Below are 27,556 nucleotides of genomic sequence, written 5' to 3'. Positions count from 1 at the left end.
TCTCGTCCCTGGATGGTTGTCACAAACTAAGCATCTTTGTATAATAACTATGCCCATCAACCTACTGCAGCATCCACTCATAAACTTACCATGCTAGTTTTCAGTTCCCTTTTCTATTTTGGCCCCTGGGATTTACCTTACTTTCTCATGAGCTCTGCAACATGCTTGAGGATATTTGTTCAAATCTGTCCAAAATCTCTAAGTGTTTTCTCCCAGGAGGATGTTCAAGTCATCTTGCCATTTTGCTAGAAACAGAAGTCTCTAAAGATATCCTTATATATATATATATATATATAAGGATATATATATATATATATATATATATATATAGAGAGAGAGAGAGAGAGAGACAGAGTCTCACTTCGTTGTCCATGCTGGAGTGCAGTGGTGCAACCTCAGCTCACTGCAACCTCCGCCTCCCAGGTTCAAGTGATTCTTGCACCTCAGCCTCCCAAGTAGCTGGGACTACAGGCAGGCACCACAACGCCTGGCTAATTTTTGTATTTTTAGTAAAGACAGGGTTTTGCCATGTTGGCCAGGCTGGTGTCAAACTTCTGATATTAAGTGATCTGCCCACCTCGGCCTCCCAAAGTGCTGGGATTACAGGTGTGAACCTCCGTTCCCAGCCAGGATATCTTTTGAACATCAAAAAATTTTGAAGACTCCACACACTCACATTCTATCATCATCATCATCACCATCACTACCACCACCATCTTCATCTTTATGATCTTCATCATCCTCATCACAGTCAACATTTAACTAAAACATGCTCCAGGTATAGGGCTAAATGTTTTACTAAAAATCTTTTAGTTGACATAGCCCAGTATAAGGTAGATACAAATTAGTTATAATTTTATAACTCATTTGTTGAAGAAAGAAATGCTCTGTGTTCAGCAAAACTTTAAAATAAGTTTTCTTTCATTTAATCACAATAGTGTCTCATACATTTTTAAATAGTAGCATGTATATATGCAAGTTATATAATTTATCCCACCTACAGATTCTGCTGGGTGAACATATGAATTGTGGATTCTCCTTACAATAAACTGTCATTTTTCCCCCCAACTCCATTCCCTTTTCAGTGAGTCAAAAACCTTAAGTTGAGATTCAGTGCTTTACATAAGACATAACAAAAAAACAGCAGCTATCATGTGCCAGGTACTAGTTTCCATATTACAAATATCTCATTTAAACTATATAACAACTCAGTGGAATAGGTACTATTATAATTTTCCAGATGAGGACACTTATACTCAAAAAGACAAAATAATTCACTCAGAATCACACAAATAGTCAATATCAGAGTCCGAACTCAACCACAGGTTTCCACACCAAATGCTGCGCTCTTCGACCATGCCAAAGAAACTATGTCTACCATATGCGCAGTACAGCTGAGCAGATTGTGTATTGCATAACTTTAGGGGGTACAATTCACACTGTTGTCATCACAGACTTCTCTGTATTTATTTTGACGATTTCCCAGCAGATGGTAATAAATCATCTTTCAGAGAGGGTACATTTTTCTTATTTAAATAATAATATCAAAAGTTCATAAATGGTCTCTTGTTTCTTTGTTGTGGGAAAATTGCCACCTTAAAAGAAATCCATTTCTTATAGTGGTTTTAATTGCCAGAAAATTTCTCTCTCAAGGCAAAATCTAGCACTCTGTACCTATGAGTAGGATTTCTATATCTGCCCTACTCTGCCTCAGAGAATAAGTGCTAGCCCATAAGCCAGTGATTCTCAAACTCTAATGTCCTTAAAAATCTACCAGAGAGGCTGGGCGCGATGGCTCACACCTGTAATCCCAGCACGTTGGGAAGCTGAAGTGGGCAGATCACGAGGTCAGGAGATCGAGACCATCCTGGCTAACATGGTGAAACCCCATCTCCACTAAAAATACAAAAAATTAGCCAGGTGTGGTGGCACACACCTGTAGTCCCAGCTACTTGGGAGGCTGAGTCAGGAGACTCGCTTGAACCCGGGAGGCAGCGGTTGCAGTGAGCTGAGATCGCACCACTGCACTCCAGCCTGGGCAACAGAGCAAGGCTCCGCCCCCCAAAAAAAAAAAAAAAAAAATCTACCGGAGGAACTTTTAAGAATCTCACATCTGAAGTTATGATTGCACATGTCTGGAGTGAGAAATAGGAAGCTGCATACTTAGCAGACACTGTGAGTGATCCCTGGGAAAAACATTGGCAGACAGCTATTATGCCACCTCATATCTCTTATGCAAGTCAGTCTCTGTTCTCAATTTAAGATTTCTCAAATCTAACTCTCTTCAGAAGACACAAGACAGCATAAAGTACGCAGTTTGCATCCCCTGAAACTTAGCATTAGAAGAGGAACATGCATTTGGAAAGTAAATTCAGAATGACCCCACAGTCCTCCTGTACATTCATGATGGCATTTGATTGGTACCATTTCTTAGGACTTTATCTATTATACCAAGTATGGAAGAGAACAGATAAAATAACACTTTTTAAATTAGCACTTATTCTTATATTTCAGAGGGCTCCCAAATATAAATGTGAGGGGTGGTGGCATGTTATTAAAAGTCAAGAAAAGTCATTTACATCTCTGTATTATATAAATATCTTTTATACAAATATCTTGAAGACATTATTATTGAGGACAGGGGTTACTCCTAGGTAGGGGAAAGGCAAGGTGATCAAGAGAGGTTAGCAGAGAAGGTGAGTTTTATCTATACTAGTAATATTTTGTTTCTTAAGCTAGCATATGAGGAAATAGTAAATTATAATGGGGCTTCATTACAATATTCTTCATAAAAGGTAGAAAAATGTCCCTATAGTTCTCAATATATAAAACCATATAATCCTCAAATTTTAAATATTCAAAATTATTTCTACAATTAACCATTATGCATTTACAAATTTAATATTATTTGAAAATAAAAATTCATGTTTCACCTAAATTTTCTAAATATGTAGTAATACCTGTAATATTGGAAGAATTCCTGTGGTCCCTTTCGGAGCTCCAGGGAATTCATTAGTCCCTTCTCTTAAAGGTACGTCTGGAAAAGAAAGAAAAGAGGAAGGCAATGAAGGATGGCAGGGAAGGAAAAAGAGGAGATGAAAAAAAAAGGAAAAGTAAGAAGAGGAAGAGGACAAGGCAAGAGCGAGGAGGAAACAAAAGAAGGAAGGACCAGAGAAATAAAAAGGAGGAAAGAGAAAAATGGAAATATAGCAGTGAATCATAATCATAAAAAACTTTATGCTAAATTAATTACTTTTTAATTACCCATAATCTTAGAAATGATTCACACTAGAATGTGACTAAGCACTAAATTATTTACTCCATGTAATTAAATTTTTTTCTTCTATAAGGTAATTTTTTAAAAATCTTGTAACAAACCAAATCAAATATATATCAACAAATCAATATCATCTTTCTCTGTATTCTATAAGGTCCATTTAAAATCTTTCAGAGGCCAGGTGCGGCGGCTTACACCTGTAATCCCAGCACTTTGGGAGGCCGAGGCGAGTAGATCACCTGAGGTCAGGAGTTCGAGACCAGCCTGGCCAACATGATGAAACCCCACCTCTACTAAAAATACAAAAATTAGCCAGGCGTGGTGGCGCATGCCTGTAATCCCAGCTACTAGGGGGTGCTGAGGCAGGAGAACTGCTTGAACCCAGAAGGCAGAGGTTGCAGTGAGCCAAGATCAAGCCACTGTCACTCCAGCCTGGGCGACAGAGCAAGACTTCATCTCAAAATATAAATAAATAAATAAATAAGCTTTCAGAAAATAACAGCATAGAAACGTCATCAATTTGGACAAATATCAGAGAAGACTTGTACTTTATGTTTTATGTGGCAACAAGGTGCTAAGAATAACATTCTTAGAAGTTATAAGAATTTATATATCTAAATGGGGACAACCTCTCATTACATAAATATAGAAATTTTCAAATGTATAAATGGATTATGCTCCAATATTGATTAGCTCTTCAGAAATGAAGCATGTTGACAAAGAATCAATAACTTAAATTTTATTTAGCCCATTTATAATGATATAAAACAATAATCTCCCCCACAGTAACTAGTAAATAAAACAATAACATTAAGTAAGAAATAGACTTCTTTTTTTGTTTGTTTGTTTGGTTTTTTTGAGATGGAGTCTCACTCTGTTGCCCAGGCTAGAGTGCAGTGGTGTGATCTCGGCTGTAACCTCCACCTCCCAGGTTCAGGTGATTCTCCTGCCTCAGCCTCCCGAGGAGCTGGGACTAAAGGCACATGCCACCATGCTTGGCTAATTTTTATATTTTTAGTAGAAGCAGGGTTTCACCATGTTGGCCATGCTGGTCTTGAACTCCTGACCTCATGTGATCCACCTGGCTCAGCCTACCAAAGTGCTGGGATTATAGGCATGAGCCACTGTGCCCGGCCAGAAATAGACATTTTTAAAAAGTAATCAGTAATGGATAATGTAGAAAAATTCTCTTGGCTGAAGAAAAGCTGGAACTATATATTTTTTAATCTACAAGCTAAGAAGATGGTGAAAATAAATAAATACATACATACATACACACATACATACATGGCCAGGATCTTAGGAAGGAAGTGTGGAGAAAAAAAACAATTTGTCCCTGTTCTCATGCCACAACAATCAACAAGATTTCTGTGACCAAATGTGGAGTGGGGGGTCCCCACATACCAAACATGCAACCAATTCTGCAGTGGACACCAGCTGGGTATTCTCCAACCCTGTTCACTTCCAACACTACCTTGCAGATAGAGTCAGATCACACAGATTGAGGACTCAGTCCCATGAGACTGCTGCTTCCCCCCACCCTGCTCCCTGCTTCCAAAGCTGACCATAAGCCCCAGCTGGTTTTACCTGTGCTTCTGACCAACTGGCTACAAACTAAGGTTCCCATGGTCCCCTTCCTGGGTCTGATTAATTTGCAAGAGTGGCTCACAGAACTCAGGGAAACAGTTATGTTTATCATTTTATCATAAAGGTTATTACAAAGGATACAGATAGAGAGATACATAGCACAAGGCATAAAGGAAGGGGCATGGCACTTCCTTGCCCTCTCAGGACCACCACCCCCCAGGAACCTCCAAGTGCTCAGCTATCCAGAAGTTCTCTACACCATGTCCTCATGGACCTTTTATGGAGACTTCATTAGATACGCATAAATTGATGGATGTACAGCTGTGCAGAAATGTGATTGGACAAAAAGGGTATGATCTAATACCCTTTAGAAGCCTATTGCTATGATTTGAATATTTGTCTCCTCCAAACTCATGTTGAAATTTAATCCTCAATGTGGTAGTATTGAGAGATGGATCCCATAAGAGATGACTGGGTCACGAGGGCTCTCCTCACATGAATAGGCTAACTCATTCATAGACAAATGGATTAACAGGTTAATGGATTGATGAGTTATCATGGGAGTGGGACTGGTGACTTTATTTTTTTTTCTGGAAATATATTAAGTTTATTTTTAAAAAAATACCTTACACTCACTCATATTTTACTTACTGGTACTGTTTTATGTCATTTCAGAGTTTTGTATCTTTTTTTAATTTATTATACTTTAAGTTCTGGGATACATGTGCAGGACGTGCAGGTTACATAGGTATACACATGCCACGGTGGTTTGCTGGACCCATCAACCCATTATCTATATTAGGTATTTCTCCTAATGCTATCCTTCCCCTAAGCCCCCACCCCGACTGGACTGGTGACTTTATAAGAAGAGGAAGAGGTCGGGTGCAGTGGCTCATACCTGTAATCTCAGCACTTTGGGAGGCCGAGGCGGGTGGATCACCTGAGGTCAGGAATTCAAGACCAGCCTGGCCAACATGGTGAAACTCTGTCTCTACTAAAAATACAAAAAAAAAATTAGCTGGCGTGGTGGCTCATGCCTGTAATCCCAGCTACTCGGGAGGCTGAGGCGAGAGAATCACTTGAACCCAGGAGGCGGAGGCTGCAGTGAGCCAAGATCGTGCCACCGCACTCCAGCCTGGGTGAAAGAGTGAGACTCTGTCTCAAAGGAAAAAAAAAAAAAAAAAAAAAGAAAAGGAAGAGATTCCTGAGGTAGCTTCCTCAGCCCCCTATCATTGATGCCCTGCACCACCTCAGACACTGCAGAAAGTCTCCATGAGTAAGAAAGCCCTCACCAGATGCAGCCCCTAGACTTTGCATTTCTCAGCCTCCACAACTGTAAGAAATAAGGTCTTTTTCTTTATAAATTACTCAGTTTCGGGTATTCTGTTATAAGCAACAGAAAATGAACTAAGATACCCAGCAAGGCCTGTCTGTTCAGATTCTTCTTGGCCTTGCTGTACCACATTCCTTCCTCCTGGGTATGGGGCAGGACCCCTTCTGAAATGAGTCTTATGTCCTACAGTCAGACAAGGTAGGTCAGAGAATTTCTTTATGATCAACTCCAAGACAGAGAGGCAGGAGAAGATTATATTTTCAGTTTCTATGGCCATCCTTGGAGAGAAAAAGGAGCAGGTGAAAGGAGGAAAGTAGAAAGTCAGAGAGAGAGAGAAAGAGAGAAAGAGAGAGATTGTTTTCTGAGGTCTGCTTCTGAGGCCTAATGTGCCCTAACATTGTAACAAAAGACTCTCTTTCACTTTTAATGCTCCAAAGCTGATCTGAAACTACTTCAGGAACCAAGGACAAAAAGCCACTCTTGAACAAAAGGTATGCTTGTTGTTTTAGTCACTTAGGAAATGAGAACTATGGGAGTCATGAGCCAGGAACTGTGGACAAAAATAATTATTTATATATATATAGCATACAAAATACATGTGTTCATTGATGGTTTATGTTATTGGGAAGGTTTCCAGTCCACAGCAGGCTATCAGAGTTAAGTTTTGGAGGAGTCAAAACATGGATCTAGGATGGGTGCCCCTAACCCTCATGTTGTTCAAGGGTCAACTGCATAGATATATATATATATATCATAGTATCACAGAGTCACATCTGAATCTTGGAAAGGGAGGACAGAAAGTATAGAACACATCAGAGCTACTTTTCCCACTGGGGCTTATGTCAATTCTGGAGAGAGAAGCTGAGAAACTGAGTGATACCTCTGATAGCCTTGAGAGAAAAGCAACAGGGATTGGTATCCAGGGCCCACCAAAGATGAGAAGCAAAAGAAGTTAGGGTGAACTGGAAATAGATCTTCAAGGAGAACGCATTTCACCTTCAAAATATCTTAATCCCTCAAACTGGAATAATGGGATCCTAGAGTATTAGTGCCTTCATGCATCTAGTTTTAAAAGCAAGCATAAATCTTCCCTAGAAAAACATCATCCAAAGCCTCAATTATTTCTACAAAATATTTAGAAATAATAATGTCCATTACATACTCAAAAATAATCAGACTAGCCAAACAGGTGATGAAGTAAGTTCTTCATTGAAGACTGCAGTGTAATAAATGCAAAAGGAATGAGAGAAGTTAGGAGTCCCTCCTGGCTTCTTACCCCCAGTCTCCTAACAGCCCTCTACCAATGGCAGATAAAATCTGTAGAAATACAACTTCATTGTATTTGTTCTATATGGGCTCCTAGAGGTCCCTCATGGGAATAGGCCCTGAACTCACAACAGCAGCCTTCTCATTAACTTACGGTGCATTACCTGGGGCTTCCTTTCCTCCCCTGTCTCACTTCTCCACTGTGCTTCCCTGGATAAAGTCCCAAATAAACTACTTCACTCAAATCATTATCTCAGAACCTGCTTCTGGGGAACCAACCTAGACCTGAACTCACAGATAAATCTTTATAGCACAGAAAGTGGGATAACTAGGCATGGTGTGCCTCCTGATTCAATGCAAGGGAGTAAATAGCACTACCTATGAAGTACTGTTGCTGAAAAATAAGACAATTGGCAAGAATTCTTCTTAACAAAGTATCACCAGAATCTAAGTAAGCATCCAGATCTAACTACCAGGTGAGAAGCAAGTTAACCAACATCACATGGAGGGAAATAGCCAAATCCAGAATGTGGAAAATCCCACAGGATAATGACTCAGTTTCTTCAAAAGATAAATGTCTCGAAAGGGGAGTAGGAAGGAGAGAAACCATTAGAGATTATAGAGATTTAAGAGACATGTCAAGAAAATACAATGTGTGGGCCTTGTTTGGATTCTGATTGGAACAAACCAACTTTAAAAGATATTTTTGAATACAATCAGGGACGTGGGAATTATTCCCCATTTTGTAAGATATAATAACAGCACTGTGGTTTTGTGTTAAAAAAAAAAAAATCCTTATCTGTTAGATAAATAGTTGGATACACATACATACATACGGTGGGGTGGTATTTGCTGGAAAAATTACATATCTGTTTTAAAATACTCATAGAGGGGGAAATGTTGTAGGGAGAGATGAAATAAGATTGAAAAAGATGTTGATAATTATTGGTGCTGGATGATGCATAATGGTGATTTATTTTTTCTCTCTATATTTAAAGTTCTGCATAACAAAAGTTTTTAAAAGGAAAAAAAAGCATTTTCAGCCAGGACATTTCAGAAATACGACCTGAGGCCAATGAATGTGTTCGATGGCAAGAAACTTTTAACTGATGGTTGTCAAACTTCGATCTATATCAAATTCACCTGGGAAACGAATAAAGACTGAGAAGGTCCAGGCTAGCTGAAGTAGGACAGAGCTTGGGCCTTACGTTTTTAACAACCTTTCAGGTGATATTGATAACAATCAAAATTTGAGAACCATGGCTCTAAAACTTCATCTGAAAAGCCACACTCAACAGCGGAAGACAGGCAGAGCCAGATTAGTGAATCTCCGAGTAAACAATAACTTTATTACGGAGTCCTCCAGATGTCATACATGCTCTATAAGTGGGGTGAAACAGCAAAGTAAATACCCTCTATGGAGCCCTCCACATTAATCCCCACTCCATTAAATACAGTACAGGGCTGCAACCAGAGGCAGAACAAAGAACAAGGAGGTCAGAGCAGAAGGCCATCCTTTGAGAGAAGACATCTCCTGAATGGAGAAGAGAATGAAGGAGAAGAAAAAGGCGTTGAGACAGGAAGAATGGGGGCTGGGGGACTAGGAAATGGGGGACTAGGAAATGACAAAAAGAGAAAGATGATAAGGATAAGAAGAGAGAAAGTAGAGGAGAAACAATAAATGAAGAAAGAATTTTAAGAGAAAGGAATTAGAAGAAAGAAAATAAAAAAGGAGAAAGTAGAATGACACTGATCCATTCAACAAGTACTTACTTGATCTCCTACACTGTGTCAGGTGATGTGGTGAGTGCCAAGAATATGACAATGTCCAAAACAGAATCTTCCTTCAAGCATTCACTCTTATGGGAAATGGAAGGGGAGGAAAACAAAGGAAGATAAAAGAGAAGAGAGGTGGCCAGGTGCGGTGGCTCACATCTGCAATCCCAAACCTTTGGGAGGCCAGGGCAGGTGGATCACTTGAGGTCAGAAGTTTGAAAGCAGTGTGGCCAACATAGTGAAACCCTGTCTCTACTAAAAATACAAAAATTAGCCAGGCATGGTGGCGGGCACCTGTAATCCCAGCTACTCGGGAGGCTGAGGTGGGAGAATCGCTTGAACCTGGGAGGTGGAGCTTGCAGTGAGCTGAGATTGTGCCACTGCACTCCAGCCTGGGTGACAGAGCAAAACTCCATCTCAAAAAAAAAAAGAGAAAGGAAAAAAAGAAAGAAAGAGAGGGGAGTAAAGGGGAGTAGGTAGCAATTAGGAACAGAGAAAAGGAGAGAAAAGGAATATGAGAAGACAAAAAGGGTTTGTGTTTTTTTTCCTGAGACGGAGTTTCACTCTTGTTGCCCAGGCTGGAGTGCAATGGCACGATCTCGGCTCACCGCAACCTCCGCCTCCCAGGTTTAAGCAATTCTCCTGCCTCAGCCTCCCTAGTAGCTGGGATTATAAGCATGTGCCACCACGCCCAGCTAATTCTGTATTTTTAGTAGAGAAGGGGTTTCTCCATGTTGGTCAGGCTGGTCTTGAACTCCCGACCTCAGGTGATCCGCCCGCCTCGGCCTCCCAAAGTGCTGGGATTACAGGCATGAGTCACCGCGCCTGGCAACAAAAAGGGTTTTGTCCTTCATTGAACCAGAGAGCATGAAACCTTCCTAACATCCACTGGATGAAACTATATTATTATCTATCTCTAATTATAAATCCTCAATGAAGCATAACATTAAAGTGCCTAGTTTCCATTAGTAGAAGTTATCCTGTATTTGGTATCATACCTATATATATGGTATTTACATATGTATACAATTTTTCAGCCAACATTTTACCTAGAGATTGTTTAAATTTTCTTCCTGGGCTTCCTAAAGATTCCAATATTTCACTTAACCGTAATGTGACTTCTGCCACTACCACAATGTCAATGTCTTCCATTTTATAGCAGTGAATTACTTCATTTATCTGCCACAGAAGATAAATCCACTAAAAAGAGAAAATACACAGCAAAATCAATTAAGAGTATATAAAACTGTACAAATAGTCACATTTTTCAAAACTTATACTTCCTTGAAAAAAAACCATGTTCTAATCATATGGAAATATTACACAGGTACCCCTCTTTATTAATGTCTTAATTATAAATAAAACTCAGTAATCCTTTTAAAATGATATTTAGTAATCAATCTGTTTATATAAATTCATAAAGTAGATTCATTTAAGTTTAGAGTCTGTACATCTATAGCCATCATGGGAAATTTATGATCTGTTATTTGTACGTATCAGTGAATAGTATCTGTATCCTCAAAAGTTCTCACTGTCCATTCAAAGCAGCTATTATGATTACTATCAACATCCTCCTTATGAGTGAGGGGGAAGTAGGTGTTTCAGGCTCCACATCAGGTGCCTTAGATTGTCTTTCATGGCCGGGCATGGTGGCTCACGCCTGTAATCCCAGCACTTTGAGAGGCTGAGGCGGGTGGATCACTTGAGGTCAGGAATTCGAGATGAGCCTGGTCTATATGGTGAAACCCCGTCTCTATTAAAAATACAAAAAGTAGCCAGCGTGGTGGTGCACACCTGTAATCCCAGCTACTCTGAAGGCTGAGGCAGGAGAATCACTTGAACCCGAGAGGTGGAGATTGCAGTGGGCGAGGATCGTGCCTCTGCACTCCAGCCTGGGTGAAACAGCGAGTCTCTGTCTCGAAACAAAAAAAAGAGAGAGAGAGAAAGAAATTGTCTTTCATGCCTGTATCCCCAAAGCTTAGCACATAAAACCAACTATCACATTTTGGGACCTGAGATGATAAAATGGTATTTATGTACTCACATTATTACTTAACAGAGTACATGACAAAAATCACACCTATGCATACTAATGTAGCTAATGTTATGCAGCTTCCAAATTACCAAAGCTACGATATTTGTAATTACTAAAATCTTTTCTCCTAAGTTTCCAGGTTATAATATTCAAATGCACACCCTTCTCCCTCCTATAAAGTAGCTCTTTTAAATAGTCTAAATATATTATTGCAGGACGGAGAAAACCTGACACTCTTACTTCTCTGTATTCTCTATTATTAATCTTCTTTTTGAATTTAACCAAGGTTATATGACCTCAGATACACTATATTTATTTTTTATTTTTATTTATTTATTTTTTTGAGACGGAGTTTCACTCTGTTGCCCAGGCTGGAATGCAATGGGATGATCTCAGCTCACTGCAACCTCTGCCTCCTGGGTTCAAGCAATCCTCCTGCCTCAGCCTCCCGAGTAGCTGGGTATGCAGGCACACACCAACATGTCTGGCTAATTTTTGTATTTTTAGTAGAAACAGGGTTTCACCATGTTGACCAGGCTGGTCTCGAACTCCTGACCTCAGGTGATCCACCTGCCTCGGTCTCCCAAAGTTTTGGGATTACAGGTATGAGCCCCTGCGCCTGGCCCATACTATATTTATTCTTCACTTAAAAGCTTGAGGCCAGGCACAGGGGCTCGCACTTGTAATCCCAGCACTTTGGGAGACCAAAGCCAGTAGATCACGAGGTCAGGAGTTCAAGACCAGCCTGGCCAAGATAGTGAAACCCCATCTCTACTAAAAATACAAAAATTAGCCGGCCATGGTGGTGGATGCCCGTAATCTCAGCTACTCCAGAGGCTGAGGCAGAAGAATTGCTTGAACCCGGGAGGCAGAGGTTGCAGTTAGCCAAAATTGTGCCACTGCACTCCAGCCTGCGTGACAGAGCAAGACTCCATCTGAAAAAAAAAAAGAAAAAAAAAGAAAAAAAGCCTGAAAAGACCAAGCGTGGTGGCTCATACCTATAATAATCCAAACACTTTAGGAGGCTGAGATGAGCAGATTGCTTGAACCCAGGACTTTGTGACCAGCCTGGGCAACATGGTAAAACCCCATATCCACAAAAAAAAAAAAAAACAAAATTGCTGGGCATGGTGGTGTATGCCTGTAGCCCCAGCCACTATGGAGGCTGAGCTGGGGAGGATCACTTGAGCCCAGGAGGCAGAGGTCGCAGTGAGCCGAGATCACCCCACTGTACTACTCCAGCCTCCAGGACAGAGCGAGACTCTGCCAAAAAAAAAAAAAAAAAAAGACCTGAAACACCTCTTCACACCTCACAACAAACAAAATTAGAACAGGAGTGCAGGGAACACACATAAAAATAAAGAGTCACTCAGCACTAGAAAGAATATCTTCTTTATATATGTATATATGCAAATGAAAGTCATTAACCAGGTGAAAAATAGGAAAAAATTAGATTTGAAATGTGTATGGCAACTTGAATTAGCAATAGCAAAAAACATGTGAAAGGAAATGCAAAAGGAATACTTTGTTAGTACTGATTTTCTGGGTGAATTTTGCATAGTCATTTCTGGATATATTGAGCCGCTGAATTCCTAATTTGCATTTCTGCCATAGGAACATTATCGTGTCCACAACAATTTCTTTATCAGGTTGAACATCCTAAAAACAAAAGTGAGAAGGTAAATGAGTAGGAATAATAAAATATATGTATATAACATTTACTGTGTGCCAAGCAACACTCTAAGAGCTTTACAAATACTAACACGTTGAATCTTCATAATGACCCTATGAGAGGAGTCCTAGTGTGATCCTCCCCATTTTACAGAGGAGCAAACTGAAACACAAGGAGATTAAGTGATTTTCCCCAACAAGAAATGCCTTAAAGAGTGGCAGATGGGAGGGATTCAAACCTAAGTAGTCTAGCTCCAGAGTCCTCACTCTTTTTTTTTTTTGAAACAGGGCCTCACTCTGTCGCTCAAGCTGGAGCGCAGTGGCACGATCTTGGCTCGCAACCTCAGCTCACTGTAACCTCCACATCCCAGCAGGTTCAAGTGATTCTCGTGCCTCAGCTTCCCAAGTAGCTAGGAATACAGGTGCGCACCACCACACCCAGCTCATTTTTGTATTTTTACTAGATACAGCGTTTCACCATGTTGGCCAGGCTGGTCTCAAACTCCTGGCCTTAAGTGATGTACCCACCTTGCCCACCCAAAGTGCTGGGATTACAGTGTGAGCCACCGTGTCCCACCTAGATCCCTCACTCTTAATGAATGCTCTATGATCTTCTGCCTTTCTAAAAGGAAAAGTCCCAAACACATTTAGGCAAGTTTGCAAACCAATTACTCCCATCCGACTGTGAAATTTACATATACTTTTCTCTTTTTAAAATTATTGCATTAAAATAATAAGGAATTGGACGGGCGCGGTGACTCAGACCTGTAATCCTAGCACTTTGGGAGGCCAAGGCAGGTGGATCACATGAGGTCAGGAGTTCAAGACTCCTGACCAGTTCAAGACTGGCAAGCCAGGCAAACATGGCGAACCCCCATCTCTACTAAAAATATAAAAAGTAGCTGGGCATGTTGTCATGTGCCTGTAGTCCCAGCTACTTGGGAGGCTGAGGCACGAGAATCACTTGAACCCACGAGGCAGAGGTTGTGGTGAGCCAAAATTGTACCGTTGTACTCCAGCTTGGGCGACAGAGCAAGACTCTGTCTCAAAAATAATAATAATAATAAGGAATTGGAGCAGGGGTAGATGAACTAGTAACTAGAGAAGCAACGGGGAATTGGGAAAGTGTAGAGACAAGAAGGAGAGGGAAAAGCTGAACAGAACCTCACACTGAGTGTCAATTGATGAGCCAGACTGAGCATGTCTTCTCTCATCCAAGCTACTTGCCTTTTTGCAAAAGAAAATTTTTACTCATTATAGTTAAACTAGAAAAATAATAAGTTTATGATTAAAACATACCAAACCTGGAGCTCTCTGAGGCTGCTCTAAGACCTAATTTGCATATGTAGCACCTTCCTACAATGTTTGGGAATACGACAGATATCAATAAATGTTTATTGAATTGAATTAAATTGAATTGAATTGAATTGAACTAAGACATATATCATTTTAACAAAACAGATAAATGAAGGCCAGGCACAGTGGCTCACACACCTGTAATCCCAGCATGTTGGGAGGCTGAGGTGAGCAGATCACCTGAGGTCAGGATTTTGAGACCAGCCGTCCAACATGGTGAAACCCCATCTCTACTAAAAATACAAAAACTAGCTGGGCAAGGTGGCGCACACCTGTAATCCCAGCTACTCGGAAGGCTGAGGCAGGAGAATCGCTTGAAACTGGGAGGCAGAGGTTGGAGTGAGCTGAGATCGCACCACTGCACTCCAGCATGGGTGACAGAGTAAGACTTTGTCTCAAAAAAAAAAAAAGAAAAAGAAAAAGAAAAGAAAAACGGATAAAGGAAAGTTCCCTACCTTTTTAAGCCTTGATCCCTATTTTATGGTTAGCTCTCCCACTGTAATAATGTATTTACTGCCAAACGCCTTTCTTTCAAAAATTAAATACCTGTCATAGGTTATAACTTATCCTGACAAACCCAGAAGAAATGAAAAATATTATAAAGCAGAACTTCTCAAGTCCCTTACTGTGCTTCACTTACCTGGGCAAAAGTTAATACAGCACTCTATAATTGTGGTTTACATACTTTTCAAAAATGACAATATAACCAAATTTTCAAATGAAATTTCATCAGAATACCAGTGTTATATACAAAAGTAACAAAAACAGATTAGGGAGCTACTACTCAAAGCTGGGCTTCTCCATTATCCTCAGCAAACTAACACAGGAACAGAAAACCAAATACCACATGTTCTCACTTACAAGTAGGAGGTGCAGCAAACCACCATGGCACACGTTTACCTATGTAACAAACCTGCATGTCCTGCACATGTACCCCAACTTAAAATAAAAATTAAAAACAAATAAATTAATTTTAAAAACACACAAAGTTAGGCTTCTGAGGATCCCTGAAATTTGTTTAATAACCACTGCTATATTATAGTAGTTTTACCTGAACATTTGTACCCTCAGATAGGTCATTTTTAAATACTGGCCATTGTGTGGAAAGTGACTTCCAATAATAACAAGGCTTTGTACTCATGGACTGAAAGCAGTATTTCATTAAACATATTAACTCCTCTTAAAAACCACTGCCTCCTTTCCTTCACTAGTAGAAACACAGCCTGAGAATTTCCCAAAAAGGAACAGACACTCAAAATGACAACAATAATAAAACGAAACTTAAAACTACAACTCAGAATCTAACTTAATCCTATATTCTAATGATTAAACAAAATAAAATTTTAGCAAGGCGTAATTGCTGTGATATTTTAATTCTGGCCTTAAGTTAGGCACAAAAACCTACTTCCACACTAATAAAAATTATTTAAAATAGCTGTTTCACCTGGGGAGCAGTGCAGACACAGAAATACAAGGTTGCCGCCAAATGGAAAATATCCTCTGAATATCCACAATTCTTCAAACAAGTATCTAAATTCATAAAGTAGAGGAAAATGAAACAAAAAATCACTTCCAAAATTTCAAATAGAAAAGGCACAGAAACACAAATTGCTACAAAAATGACACAAATGATAGGCGGGCAAATATCATGTCAATAAGACAAATTAAATACTTCTATATGAAAACTAATCTTGACTGGGAGCAGTGGCTTATGCCTGTAATCCCAGTACTTTGGGAGGCTGAGGCAGACGGATCACTTGAGGTCAGGAGTTTGAGACCAGCCTGGCCGACACAGTGAAACCCTGTCTCTACTAAAAATACAAAAATTAGCTGGGCATGGTGGCAAGCCACTGTAATCCCAGCTACTCAGGACGCTGAGGCAGGAGAACTCAGGAGGCAGAAGTTACAGTGAGCCAAGATCGTGCCACTGCACTTCAGCCTGGGCAACAGAGTGAGACTCTGTCTCAAAAAAAAAAAAAAAAAAAAAAAAAAAACAGAAAAGAAAACTAATCTTAGTGGCTCTAATCCAATAAAAATAGACCATTATTATCATAAATCCAACATTTGTATGCTATGTCCAAAAAGAAACTGAAGAGGCTTATAATATTAAAATGCATACAAAATAAGGTAGTTGAAAGAAAAATAATAAAAACATTGATTCAGAAATCAGTAGAAGGCATATATATCATTACTTGGTACAAATTACTTACTGCAACTGGTAAGCCATACAATACTTTAAGAACATGACAAAACATTAAAAAGCTGGAATTAAATAGTTCTCTTTGGTGTAAAAAGTAGACACTGCAGATTTTCAATTACACACAAAATAACTTTTAGGATTTGAAAAGTCCTAGAATGGCAAACACTGCAGGCTGGAAAGAGACAGATTACCAAACCTTCCCTTCCTAACATGAACTGATGACTTTGTCCTCTGATTCATTGCCTTACGGGCCTCCCTCTTATCCAACTAAGCCAGAAGGTAAATAGAACCTCATTCCCCTACTCAAAACTGTCACTCAGAATATAATCTAGCATCCTTACAAAACCCAGGAACCACATCATCTAGCACCCAGCTACTTCTCTAGCCTTGTCACCTACCACACTCGGTCACACATGCCCCCATGCCATTCCTGCAATCACCAAACACACTCTTGTCTCAGGGCCTTTGTATCTCTTGCTCCCTCCGCCTTCAATATTCTTTCTCTCACCACATCTATAAAAGAGCATATTTCGTCAAACTAAATTTTTGAACGGACAAATAAATACTCACCATGAACAGCAATTTTTTTTAAATAAATTTGAACCGACTGTCCTTCTTTATAGTTTTCCAAAGGAAAGATCAAACCTTTGTTTCTCTTTACATTAATTAGTGGTTCCATTGCAATTAGAAGAGTTAAATCCTTCTCTGCTTTCTTTGACTCTGGATCATCCTGCCTCTTGGAGAAGTATATCCCACATGTTAATTAGTAATTGGATGTCATTTTAACAAAACAAAACCAGGAGGATGATTTTGCATATATTACCTGGAGAAAATAAATAATATGTGCAGCAGAAGATTCAAATAAACTCCACTCCTCATAGGTAAAAGCTAATTTTATAAATTTCACAGCAGCATCCGCAGAAATAACATTTTTTCTTTCTATCATAAGTTCCAGAAGAGATGTTTTTGGAAAATCAAGCATTCCATCTGCACCAATATTTGACACTAGGAAAGGAAGAAGAGAGTTTTGAATATCATTCATGCAAATAAATATTTATTAAATATTCACTATACACACTTCCAGGCACCAGGAAAACACAATCCCTGCTTTCATAGGATTTATGTTCTAGTGGGGGAAACAAGAAATCTTAGTGGCCAAATACAGGGTAGTGCTTTGGGGACAAATAGGAAGGGCATCCAACAGATCTAGAGAAGGAAGGCAGTTAGGGAAGGATACTCACGGGAAAAAGAATGGAATCTCAAACACAGAATGAGCAAGAGTTCCTAGATACAGACTGGAAACTTGGGAAAGAGATCTAAAACGGGGACAGAGCTTTTAGAGTCATCATTACATATCCGCAGTAAATAGTAGATTCAGCCATGGATCATGTTGCCTTGCACAGAATAACAAGAAACAGCAACATTTAAGAGAAGAGCAGAGGGAATAAAGGCTGCAAAGGTGAGTGTTTAGAGAGAAAGGAGTATTCAACAGTAACACATACATACAGAAAGTAAAGAAGAAAAGGACTACCAGGCTTATTGGCATGCACCTATAGTCTCTGTTATGCAGAAGGCTGAAGCAGGAGGACAACTTCAGCTCAGGAGTTCGAGTCCAGCCTGAGAAATACAGCAAGATCCTGCCTCTTAAAAAAAAGAAAAAAGAGAAGAAAAGTAACTGAAAGTGACCCCTGGATTGAGCAATGTCCATGACATTCTTAGTAGAATGCTAGGGTCTACCTAATGTATAAGAAGAAAGAAAATACTTAGGAACAATGAAAACAGATGATTCCTTCAATAAATCTGGCTGTGCCAAGAAGAAGACGTATAGGGAGGAAGTTGACAGAAAACACGGAAGCCCAGGCACAGTGGCTTATGTCTGTAATCCCAGCACTTTGGGAGGCCAAGGCAGGTGGATCCCTTGAGCCAGGAGTTTGAGACCAGCCTGGGCAACATGGAGTAACCCCGACTCTACAAAAAATACAAAAATTAGCCAGGTATGGTGGCACATGCCTGTATTCACAGCTACTCAGGAGGCTGAGGTGGGAGGATCGCTAGAGCCCAGGAGGTCCAGACTACAGTAAGCCATGATCGCACCATTGCACTCCAGTCTGGTTGACAGAGTGAGACCCTGTCTCAGAAAAAAAAAAACAACGACATGGTATAATGGGACCACTTGGACACTTACAGAGATTAGGCTTAACGACACAAAGAGAAACATCCTCTCCATCTAAACCAGAGATGGTGGAAAAGGATCGATACGCATGAGGGTAAATTTGGGGGTTTGAGTGAAGAAAGTCAAGGAAATTCTTATCTAAAAACTTGTATTTTTCTTGGGAAGAGAAGAGCCCAACCCATGGCACCAGAGGTTCCCTGCATTCAGATGGGCATTTGCACACACATGTGCACCCGCATGCGCACACACACACACTAAACTCACCTAAAGGCATAGGAGCTAACTCAAGGCTTTTCTCCCTCCTCTCAGGTGGACACTGAAGCCAAGTCAGCTAACTGTTCCAAGAAGGAAAGCTCATGGGAAAAAAAATTAAAAGCAAAAACACCTTGAAAGAAAAACCACAAATGAAGCATCCTTTACCACAAGAAGCAGGAAAATGGAACAGCACAAACAAGAACTTAAGTGAAAATGTTATCTCAGAAAAATAAAAGACGATATTAGAAACATGAGGCAAAAACAACTGCTGTGAAAAAGAACCAAGTGGATTCAAGGTATAAAGTATATCATCGTTGACGGTTGGGCGCGATGGCTCACGCCTGTAATCCCAGCACTTTGGGAGGCCATGGCAGCCAGATGACCTGAGGTCAGGAGTTTGAGACCAGCCTGGCCAACATGGTGGAACCCCATCTCTACTAAAAACACAAAAAATTGGCCTGGGTGGTGGCGCATACCTGTAGTCCCAACTACTCGGTAGGCTGAGGCAGGAGAATCACTTGAACCCAGGAGGTGGAGCCTGCAATGAGCTGAGATTGTGCCACTGCACTCCAGCCCAGGCAACAGAGCAAGACTCTGTCTCAAACAAACAACAAAAATAACAAAAAAGTATATCATTGTTGAAACAAATAATTAAATAGGTAAACAGAAAAGTAGAACAGAGAGAATCAAAGATCAAATTCCTGACCTGAAAAATCAGATAGAGAAAGCTTCCCAGAAGGCAACAGAATAAAGACATAAAAAGAATAAAATAAATAAGACATAGAGGATGAACCTCTATCCTGTTAACATCTGTCTAATGGCATTTTCAATGCCTTGAAGGATTTTTTTAAATAATGAATATAAGGAAAGAAATTTAAAAGTAACATGAAAAAATGAAAGAAAGATATAAGACCTCAAAGTATGTGCTGCATTACTAAACCCACCCCTAGATCCAGTAGAATAAAATGTAAGAATATCATAAGAAAGCGAAAATTGTAAAAGATACATCTATAAAACAAGAAGATTTAAACTGACATTAGACTTCTCAACAGAAACACTACATATACAAGACAATTAAGAAATAGCATCAAAATCTTAAAGAAACTTGTAAATAAACTATTATATCCATCCAAACTACTTCAAAATTCTTAGAGTTTGTATTTGAGCAAAAAGAAATGAATTTAGACAGAAGCAATGAAAAATGGGAAGTAATGATGAGGAGGAAAAAAATCTTAATAAAGGTATTTTCTGTCTTAAAAGCAATGACCAGGACTTGTATTCAGAACATAAAAAGAGCTCTCATAACTCAAGAGAAATAACTAACAATGCAATGAGAAAGTAAACAAAAGACACTAGAGAAAGAGTATACAGATGGCAAATAAACACATGAAAAACTGTTTAACATCTTTAGCCATTAGGGAAATGCAAATTAAAATCACAGTGGGATATTACTACATACCTATCAGAATGGCTAAAATAAAAAACTAATGATACACCAAATTCTGTCAAGGATTTTCTGAAACTGGATCATTCACACATTGCTGGTGGAAATATAGCAGAGTCACCCTGGAGAATAGTATGAGAGTTTCTCACAAAACTAAATACTAATTTATCATGCATCTGAACCACCAATTGCACTGTTGAACGTTTTATTCCAGAGAAATGAAAACTTACCTTCACACAAAAACTTGTACTCAACTGTTCATAGCAGCTTTATTTCTAATAGCCAAAAACTGGAAATAATTCAAAAGTCCTTCAAAGGGTAAGTGGTTAAACAAACTGTGGTGTGTCCATACCATAAAATAATACTCAGCAGTAATAAGTGAACCTTTTTTTTTTCTTTTTGAGACAGAGTCTTGTTTTGTCACCCAGGCTGGAGTGCAGTCGTGGTGATGTGATATCCAGTCACTGCAACCTGCGACTCCTGGGTTCAAATGATTCTCTTGCCTCAGCCTCCCAAGTAGCTGGGACTACAGGCACAGGCCATGACACCTGGCTAATTTATTTTTAGTAGAGACAGAGTTTCACCATGTTAGCCAGGCTGGTCTCGAACTTCTGGGCTCAAGGGATCAGCCCGTCTTGGCCTCCCAAAGGGCTAAGGTTACAGGCATGAGCCACTGTGCCCGTCCAAGTGAACTATTAATATACACAACCTGGATACATCTCAAGAGAATTATGCTGAGTGAAAAAACAGACAACACACATACGGCCACCTAATTTATGACTAAGGGATACTGCAGCCAATGAAAGGAAGTTATCTTCAATAAATGGTGCTCTGTCAACTGAATATACATATAGAAGTACATAAATCTTGATCTCTACTTCGTATCAACAAAAAAGATCTGATTTCTAATTAAAGACCTCATGTGAGGGGTAAAACAATAAGATTTATGGAAGAAAACATATGAGAATATATTTACATTGGGGTAGCTGAGACTTCTTAACCACGACACACAAAGGATCAACTATATAGGATATATTGATAAATTGGACTACATTAAAATTAAGAATTTCTGTTCCCCAATGGATATCATTAAGAGAATGAAAAGACAAGCCGCCAAGTAAGAAATGATATTTACAGTACATGTATTCAATAAAGGACTTATATCCAGAATATATAAAGAATTCCTACAAATCGACAGAAAAAAGGACAAAAGGTTAAAATAGGCACCTCACAAAATAGGATATCCAATAGTGAAAAAAGTGTATGAAAAGATGTCTAACTTTACCAGTCATCAGAGAAATGTAAGTCTATACTGCAACACCAATGAATTCACACCAAAATGGACAAAATGAGAAAGACAGAAAATACTGTCAGAGAGATTTTGGAGTAATGGAACCCTCATAAAATGTTAATGGGTGTGCAAACTAAAAAAACCACTTTGTAAAACAGTATCTGATGAAGCAAAATAGGAATATCCCATGCTCTTGCAATTCCACACTAACAGAAATGCATAGCAGATGTTTAACATATTTCTCTGAGTAATTTATAAAATAAAAAGATGAAAACTATCCATAGGGATAGAGAAGACCTAACCACATGATTTACTAGCTTAACTTAATCAACATATATATAAAGCAATGCACCCAACAACAACAAAAAAATACATAGTCTTTCAAGTACACACAGACTATTTACCATAGCTGGTCATTTGCCAGGCCATCAAGACTATCTTAACAAATGTTCACAGTTCCAAATAATACATAATATGCTCTCTGACCATAGTATAATTAACAAAGAAATCAGTAACCAAAAGATAGTTAGAAAATCTCCCATATTTTGATTCAGAACCCATATATCAAAGAATAAATCATGTTGCATATTAGAAAATATTCTTAACCAAATAGTAGTAAAGATATGATATATCAGGACTTCAGATACATAGCTAAAGCTGAATTTAGAATAAATGTCTTAATATGCATTTAATGCAAATAATAACAAATCCTAAAAATCAATGATCTAAGCTTCCAAGTCAGTAAGTTTTTTAAATCAGTAAAGCAAACCCAAGAAAGTACAATAAAGGAAGTAATGAAGAGCAAAAATCAATAGTATGGAAAATGGACATACAATAGGGAAGATCAACAAGGTCAAATATTGTTTCTTTGCAAAGACTAATGAAATTGGTGAACCCTTGGTAATAAGAGAGAAGGCAAACTGATCAATATTACAGTGAAAAAAAGGACATCAAACAGATTCTACAGACATTAAAAAGATCATGATGAGATACTGGAAATCCTTAATGAAAATTTTAAGGCTGGGCGCAGTGGCTCACGCCTGTAATCCCAGCACTTTGGGAGGCCAAGGCAGTTGGATCACCTGAGGTCAGAAGTTTGAGACCACCCTAGCCAACATGGCGAAACTCCATCTCTACTAAAAATACAAAATTAGCCAAGTGTGGTGGTGGCACATGCCTGCAATCCCAGCTACTTGGGAGGCTGAGGCAGGAGAATCACTTGAACTGGGGAGGTGGAGGTTGCAGTGAGCAGAGATCATGCCATTATACTCTAGCCTGGGCAACAAGAGCAAAACTCTGTCTCAAAAAATAAATTAATTAATTAATTAATTTAAATATTAGATAAAACAGAAAATTTTCAAGGAAAATACAATTTACCAAAGAGATAGATTTTTTTTTAAAAGAATGAAAAGAAAATCTGAAAACTTTTATATCTATGGAGGAAACTGAATTCATCATTTAAAATATTCCCATACAAAAAATTCCAGGTACAGATGGCTGCACCAGAAAATTCAACCAAACATGTAGGAAGAAATAACACCAATATGACACAAAACATTTACAGATAATGGAGAAAGAGGGCATACTTCTCAACTCATTTTACGAGGCTAATATGACCTTGTGATCAAAACCTAAAAAGAACATTACAAGAAAGAAAAGTCTGTCCCATCAACAGAGAAGCAAAAATATTAAACATTACCAAACAAATCAAGCAATGTATCAAAAGGCTAATCCTTACCTCCAAATTAGGTTTATTCCAAAAACAGGATGGTTAAAAATTAGATAAACAATACATATAATCGACCACATTAATACAAATAAATGAGAAAGCCATTTGATCAACTCAGTAAATCTCAATAAATTCAGAGAAAGCTTTTCCTAAAATTAAACTATTCAAGATTTAAAAAAAAAAAAAACACTTAGCAAACCAGGAATAAAAGAAACATCTGTGATCTGCAAAAGGGTATCTATAATAATTATTCAGTAGATATCTCAAATAACGGCAAAATGTTGAAAGCTTTCCAACTGAGGAAAAAATTGAGACAAGCGAGTCTGCTATCACCACTTCTTTCCATGTGTTATTGGAAATCCTAGACAGTGCAATCATCAAGAAATGCAAGAAAAGAGAAATTAAAAGATTAAGGACTGGACAGAAATAAGCCATTCATAGATGATTGTATATACAAAAAAAGTCCCTCCAAAATCTACTAATACATTATTTGAAATATCAATTGACCTTAGCAAGGTTGCTGAATTCAAGATCAATATAAATTATATCAGCTGGGCACAGTGGCTCACACCTGTAATTCCAGCACTTTAGGAGGCTGAGATGGGTGGACTGCTTGTGCCCAGGAGTTCGAGACCAGACTGGGAAACATGGTGAGACCCCATCTCTACAAAAAATACAAAAATTAGCCAGGTATGGTGGCATATACCTGCAGTCCCAGCTACTTGGGAGGCTAAGAAGGGAGGATCACTTGAGCCCAGGAAGTTGAGGCTGCAGTGAGTCATGATCATACCACTGCACTCCAGCATGGGTGACAAAGAGAGACTTTATCTCAAAAACAACCAACCAATCAAACCAAAATAAAATAATATAAATTTTATCAGTTTCCCATGTATGGACTATCATGCTAAAATTTTTGTTACTCGTGTCTATCATTCTATCATAAAACAATATCTTAATATCTTATTTACTTATCAAAAGTTCTCTTCCTGCCATAAACAATTCTGAGACAACATCATGAATCTCTACTTCATCTGTAACAATGGGTCCAGTTTGCAGTATTCGCCTGTTTGAATCAGAAAGAGCTTCCAAGACAGCCAGAAACCGGGATGCAGTGCTATCAAACATCTCATCCAATAGCCGCTCTGTGACAGTACGTGGCCATGATAACTGAAATTGAGAAAAAAAGTTCAGTCCATTTGTTAAAGCTATTATACTGTGGGCGCAGTGGCTCATGCCTATAATCCCAACACTTTTGGAGACCAAGGCAGGAGGACTGCTTGACCCAAGGAGTTCGAGACCACCTGGGCAACACAGTGAGACCTCCATTTCAACAAAAATTTAAAAATTGGCCAGGCATGTTGGAATGTGCTTGTAGTCCTAGCTACTTGGGAGGCTGAGGTGGGAGGATCACCTGAACCCAGGGAGGTAGAGGCTGCAGTGAGCTAAGGTCATGCAACTGCACTCCAGCCTGGGTGACAGAGTGAGACCCTCAGGGGAAAAAAAAGACAAAAAACCCTGTTATAAGGCAAAGAAAAGTAAGGCATGCTTAATCAATGCTAAAACAGAGAGCAGTTGGTCTAACAACAAGCAGGTAACAAAAGATACCTGCTTTTATGTTTTCATTTTTTGAGATGTCACTCCAGATTTCATTAGAGATATCATGCTGCCATTACATCAAAGACTTTGTTGTTTCTTCATATGCTTGTGTTTCCAAGGCAGCATTAAAAGGTTGTTTATTATGGTTTGCTTATTAAGCGAGCATAAATCTTCATATGTTTTATAGTATCTTCATTATAGCCTTAGGAACTGATATTCAAATTTTGGTTACCTAAGAATCACTCAGGGGTGCTTTGTAGATTCAAGACCAAATTTCCAGAGATTTTGTGTGTCTGGACACTTTTAATAAGCACCACAGGATATTCTCATGCAGAAGGTCCTCAAGCCAAAAGTTGAAGCAGTATTTAGCAGTATAAATAACAAGGCTTGTGGCAATTAACTCTAAGAAAGAATTGATCAGCTTTATGCTAACAGGCTAGTGACTGTTTAGAACCTGTGTGGGTTCCCAGTCATTATGCTTTGTACTGGCCCCAAATGACTGCACTTCTTGCACATGCTTCCTGCCACACTTCATTCTTCTCTCCAACAAATGACCTGTTCTCTGCATTTAGTTTGCCAGCAAATAAGAACTGTAGTTCTAGTTGACTTTTCTAGAATCCTTATCCAGCTAGAAGATATCCTCATAATTCCCTTGCTTTTATTTCTCTTATTAAGGCAAAGTCAGAAAGACAGAAAAACAAAAGCAGGGATAAAGTTCGCTTGAACTACTTTCCTGCAAACACTAGCTTCCCTACTCATAAGCTTCTGTACCTTTTCAATCCATAGGCCAACTGATATGTTAAAAGCTTCAACAAGAGGCCGGGCACAGTGGCTCACGCCTGTAATCCCAGCACTTTGGGAGGCCGAGGTGGGTGGATCACGAGGTCAGGAGTTTGAGACCAGCCTGGCCAACATAGTGAAACCCTGTCTCTACTAAAAATACAAAAATTAGCCAGACACGGTGGTGTGTGCCTGTAGTCCCAGCTATTTGGGAGGCTGAAGCAGAAGAATTGCTTGACCCAGGAGGTGGAGGTTGCCGTGAGCCAAGATCATGCCACTGCACTCCAGCCTAGGTGACAGAGTGAGACTCCGTCTCAAAAAAACTTCAAAAAAATTTGAACTTCATGCCCTGCCTTCTCTTTTCTTATAGAGGTAAGAGTTTTTCCTAAGATTTTTATTTAGGTTAAAACAGAGCTTTTAAAAATACATATTGAAACAGCATAATCAACTTTACGAATAATTAGAAGTATTCAAAATGAAATGGTAAAACCCAAGTGAATAAAACAATGAAATTACTTATAAAATTTCATAGAAAAACTAGCAAAAAGAATGGAATATTTATCAGAGCTGCAAATAAAATATTAAGTAAAAGATTTTGAAATATAAATATTTAAAAGATCTATAAAAACGAATTAAAGCTGAAGCAATAAGGAAAACAATGGATTGTCAAGTATAAAAAGCAAAATAATAACGTCTATAAAAATAATGAGCTCATTCAAGTATATTTTGAAAATTAAAATCCCTAGTAGATAAATGGTCAAAGACTGTGAAAAATAATTCACACAATGAAAGAAAAGCTGGCTCAAAAAAACAAAGTTAAAATGGCAAGCCATCTTATGAAAACTGAATTAGCAAAGAAAAATAAAATAAAACAAATAATAATATAAAAATAATAACAGCTTGTGGTAAAATAATTGGTACTTGCAAGTTGTCACCTTGGAATAGGAATACTCGTTTCGGAAATCAAGTTGGCAATATATATCAAGGGAAATAAAATGTTTATGTCCTTCGATTCTGTAATCCTACACCTGGAATTTTATCCACAGGAAATAAAAGAAAGAAAAAAAATAAGCATGTCTGAAGATGTGGATGATGTCAATACTTAAAATAGCAAAAAAATTTGAAAGAACTAAAATAATAATGACAAAATAGACAAATTATGACACATATACTGCATAGGATATATTATTATTTAAAATGTCAGGATGAATGAAAATCTGAATGGCACAACTGTACAGTCTGGTTCCATCTCTAAATCTATGGTCTCCATGACATCTACTCTAGGAGATGTATTATGTTAATTTCCCAACATCACGTGTCTATTCCTACCTAGTCAAGCTCTATTTATCACTGACCCCCAGCAAATTTTGCCTACTCTGGCTTCTAAGTTATGACCATGCTCTGACCCTTCATTTGGAATGTTTATCTCTATTCTCCCTGTCTAGCCAAATTCTGTCCATTATTCCAAGGCCCTTCAAAAAGCCAGGGCTGCAATTTAGTATTTCTATATTCCACTATACTTGAAACCACAGTAGACACTCAATACATGGTTGTTGAATTAATAAATAATAAATAAACAATAATAGCTAATATTTACTGAGGACCTACTTACTATCCGCTGGGAACATTCTAAGGGCTTTACATGTAACTCATTTCATCCTCACCATTATCATTATTTATTTATTAATATTTATCACAAGCTATAATTATTTTATTTATTTTTTATGATGTAATTCTCCACTAGAATGTAATCTTCTTCTACTTGCTCACATAGCAGGTACTTAAAA

At 38.6% G+C, this 27,556-nt stretch overlaps 1 protein-coding gene across 1 annotated transcript in view; it reads right to left on the bottom strand.

Annotated features, from left to right (window-relative positions):
• Positions 1 to 27,556, bottom strand: part of CFAP54 (cilia and flagella associated protein 54) — a 380,538-nt gene that overhangs the window by 318,933 nt on the left and 34,049 nt on the right. Inside the window, exons 9-15 of the mRNA XM_025402762.1 lie at positions 24,362 to 24,560; positions 17,325 to 17,506; positions 17,072 to 17,237; positions 15,746 to 15,831; positions 12,799 to 12,933; positions 10,289 to 10,439; positions 2,961 to 3,037 (exon numbers count right to left, since the gene is read on the bottom strand). Of these exons, the coding sequence (XP_025258547.1) occupies positions 2,961 to 3,037; positions 10,289 to 10,439; positions 12,799 to 12,933; positions 15,746 to 15,831; positions 17,072 to 17,237; positions 17,325 to 17,506; positions 24,362 to 24,560 (996 nt within the window). The remainder of the gene's footprint in view (positions 1 to 2,960; positions 3,038 to 10,288; positions 10,440 to 12,798; positions 12,934 to 15,745; positions 15,832 to 17,071; positions 17,238 to 17,324; positions 17,507 to 24,361; positions 24,561 to 27,556) is intronic.

The sequence above is a fragment of the Theropithecus gelada genome, chromosome 11, assembly GCF_003255815.1.
Source record: "Theropithecus gelada isolate Dixy chromosome 11, Tgel_1.0, whole genome shotgun sequence".
Classification (NCBI taxonomy): Eukaryota; Metazoa; Chordata; class Mammalia; order Primates; family Cercopithecidae; genus Theropithecus; species Theropithecus gelada.
The sequence above is the reverse complement of the archived record's forward strand: the minus strand, read 5'-3'. Positions and strand labels throughout refer to the sequence as shown.